Raw genomic sequence first — 3,949 nt, forward strand, 5'->3', positions numbered from 1 at the left:
GAAAGAGCAGAAGCAGGGGAGGGGCAGAAAGAGAGACACACACAGAATCCGAGGCAGGCTCCAGGCTCTGAGCGTTCAGCACAGAGCCCGATGCGGGGCTTGAACTCACAGACTGTGAGATCATGACCTGAGCCGAAGTCGGTCGCTCAACCGACTGGGCCACCCAGGTGCCCCTTAGGTGTTTTAAATTGAACCATTATTGCCTGGGTTCTTAAATCAAAGAAATTGAGAGTAAACAAATTCAATATCTTGACCAAAAAGACTGTGTATCTATTTCAGGAACACACACACACACACACACACACACACACACACACACACACAGGTCTCTCTTTGAAGCAGTAATCAACCTGGGGTGCCTGGCTGGTGATATCAAAGAATGGCCTCTAGGGACGAAGTTGTTTTCCTTGAAAACTTGACAAGGAAAATTCAGTCTCTCTCATCCTGCTTGCTTCCCAATTCTACAAGCTTCTGCATCTGAATCGGTATTGCCCTGCAATTTGTATCTCTGGATTATCACCCGTGTCTCACAGACTTCCAGTGCATTTGGATTGGTCAGAAGGAAGCAGAGGAGGAGCCACTGTGAACATTTTTTTCCCTTCGCACACCATAAAATCAGCAGCAGCTACTAACACTCAAAGCAATGCTTCAGGTTGGGAACTAATACCTCCGAGGCAGCTGGTGTGACCATGCACGCACGGATTCAGCTCCCAGTGGCACAGCAGCTACCAGGAAAATTATTTTGAAAAGACCTGACTGAATGCCTCAGGCTAAAGTTAAGGTGGAAGGGAGGACAGAAAAGCAAAGAGCAGACTCTTTCAACTGAGAATGAGTATTTCAGAAGCCTAAGATTTTACAATGAAGGTGATCAGAGCCGTTCCTGGGAGGCAGTAAAAACTCCATTTCCAGCCTTGGAGCATGTGACATTTACTCACAACAGGCATGCCAATTTCAGCCTCAGAACTTTCGGGCAGACAAAGGCGTGGAGAAAAGCACTGAGGCTACCTGACCCGAGAGATCGAATCAATTCCGAGGGGATCTGAATCCACTTGGTGCAGGATGAACTCCACTCATCACCATGGAATGCACACTTCTCTCCACTTCTGGAACCGCAGCACCTACGGACCGCACAGCAATGCCAGTGAGTCCCTTGGAAAAGGCTACTCTGATGGAGGGTGTTATGAGCAACTTTTTGTCTCCCCTGAGGTGTTCGTGACTCTGGGTGTCATAAGCTTGTTGGAGAATATTCTGGTGATTGTGGCAATAGCCAAGAACAAAAACCTGCATTCGCCCATGTACTTTTTCATCTGCAGCCTGGCCGTGGCTGATATGTTGGTGAGCGTGTCAAACGGATCCGAAACCATTGTCATCACCCTATTAAACAGTACAGATACGGACGCGCAGAGTTTCACCGTGAATATTGATAATGTCATTGACTCGGTGATCTGTAGCTCCTTGCTTGCATCGATTTGCAGTCTGCTCTCAATTGCAGTGGACAGGTACTTTACTATCTTTTATGCTCTCCAGTACCATAACATCATGACGGTCAGGCGGGTTGGGATCATCATAAGTTGTATCTGGGCAGCTTGCACGGTTTCGGGCGTTTTGTTCATCATCTACTCAGACAGCAGTGCTGTCATCATCTGCCTCATCACCATGTTCTTCACCATGCTGGCTCTCATGGCCTCTCTCTATGTCCACATGTTCCTCATGGCCAGACTGCACATTAAGAGAATTGCTGTCCTCCCGGGCACTGGCACCATCCGCCAAGGGGCCAACATGAAGGGTGCAATTACCCTGACCATACTGATTGGGGTCTTTGTTGTCTGCTGGGCCCCGTTCTTCCTCCACTTAATATTCTACATCTCTTGTCCCCAGAATCCTTACTGTGTGTGCTTCATGTCTCACTTTAACCTGTATCTCATACTGATCATGTGTAATTCCATCATCGACCCTCTAATTTATGCACTCCGGAGCCAAGAACTAAGGAAAACCTTCAAAGAGATCATCTGTTGCTATCCTCTAGGCGGCCTCTGTGATTTGTCTAGCAGATACTAACTGTGCAGATAGAAACGTGCATAAGAGACTTCTTCATTCTTACAGAACCGGAACGTTGTGCTTTGATGACCCTTTTTTCCTCTGTGTAAGGCATGGGTTGAGACTGTTGTATAAATTTAAGTTTATGACTTTTTTTGGAATGGAAACAATGCCCAGTCTCTGTACATTTCTAATGTCTTGCTACTTTTTGGCTGTACAATGTTAATCCATATTATAGGTTGTAGGCACTATGAATGTATAAAGAAAAAAAAACTCTTATTAAAAGCATAAGAATGTTTCTTGTTACTCACAAGGATTTGACACTTTGCTTGTTTTAGTAACACAGAAATCACAGAATCATTAAATATACTCTAACAAATGGCTTCTTACATTACACTATCTAACACTGAAATGTAGAGATTTGATTGTAGCATTTGGGGGTAAATATTGAAGGATAGATGCTTAGTCAATAAAAAAAAACCCCTGAAATTTCAAATAATAAGACGTGTTCATTCTCCTTGTACAGAGCATAAACGAAGCTCCTATTGAGAGAAAAACAGCTTAAAAAACAAAAAACAAACAAACAAACAAAAACCCTGAGATCTTGAGCCAGAAAACTAGGTCTGTTTCTCAAAGACAAAGAGATTAATCAATTTGCCCAAGCAAACAGTCTGATATTCCACAAAGGCAATTCAGTCTGGGGTAGAGGGAGACAGCAGTTATAGGGATTAAAGTAGTCTAGAAAATCTAAGTGAACATGTCAAGCTACACTTCCTGATACCAGACCATTTTCAACCATCATTAGGAAAAACAGAGAATAAGGTCTTTCTATCCCTTTAACCAGGGACCCAGCGTCTGCTGAAATGTCCAGAAAACAGTGGTGCTGCACTGAGGGATCTGGCTTCCAATCTCTAAAGAACTACATGCTCAGTATTGAGTTCTTCTACTTTTCACCTGGAAGGGACTGGCTGTTTACTTATTGCTTATTTTCTGTACTGGAGTTTAAGTACTCATTATCAAGGATTTTAACTTGAAAAACCAAACCTGTAGCACAAATATATCCATATAATATTTATAAAGATCTAGAATAAGGGAATCACTAATGCTGATGGGTGATGAGCAGGAAAGAAGGCACTACCTGAATCCCAGAGGACGTCGTAACATAAACCAGAACCTGTACTTTCCAATTCACGAACGCTTTAAAAGTGAGAGAAAATACATTAGGCTGAGGATTACCAGTAAATTATCCTTTGCTTTCATTTAAAGTATCTTCAAATGCTCACAGGCAGAGAGCACATGCAAAGGTGTTTCTGAATTCAAATATAAAGGTTTTACATATTGACAAGTCCCGAGAAACTTTCAGCATTCACGTGGAAACATTAGAATGGTGAGGTTCAAGTTTACACCTGAAAGGTGGCAAGGAAGCTTGACTGACTATGGCTCCTCTACTTGGATGCAAAAATACATGTGAGGACTTAAACACAGACTGATCCGACAGTCAGAACCCAAAGCTGTAGCAGAACACAGATAGTGTTTTTGTCTTTGCTGCTATTCCTGTCCATTCTTTCACATAGTGAGTTTGAAAGATCCCAGGGACTGGAGACACGGAACGGAGAGCTCTAAGTACGCCCATCCCGCGTGGTGGCTGTCCTTCCAGTCAATTCTCTCCCTTCAAGTGTCATCTCAAATGCTGCTTTGTCCACTGAGAACCACCCCCCCACCCTTCTTCCACTGGCAGGAAATCTGGCTCCTTTGTCTCCACTTCTGTATCTCCTCTTGGGGCAGTTGGGATGAGGGTTAGTCATGAACCTGCCCCTCCAGACTTCTCTACACACCCAGGGCACAGTAGGCTTCCATTTCTTCAAGTGCTAAGACAGAGTCTTACTCATTTTTCCTGTTTTCCAAACATGCC

The 3,949-nt window shown here is 43.8% G+C and overlaps 1 protein-coding gene across 1 annotated transcript; it reads left to right on the top strand.

The window, feature by feature from the left end:
• Nucleotides 1–800: 800 nt before the first annotated feature.
• On the top strand, nucleotides 801–2,058 carry MC4R (melanocortin 4 receptor). The gene has a single exon (XM_049620282.1). It carries the CDS (start codon nucleotides 1,060–1,062, stop codon nucleotides 2,056–2,058), a length of 999 nt encoding a protein of 332 aa, XP_049476239.1. The 5' UTR covers nucleotides 801–1,059.
• The last annotated feature ends 1,891 nt before the right edge of the window (nucleotides 2,059–3,949 follow it).

This window comes from Panthera uncia, assembly GCF_023721935.1.
Source record: "Panthera uncia isolate 11264 chromosome D3 unlocalized genomic scaffold, Puncia_PCG_1.0 HiC_scaffold_8, whole genome shotgun sequence".
Lineage (NCBI taxonomy): Eukaryota > Metazoa > Chordata > Mammalia > Carnivora > Felidae > Panthera > Panthera uncia.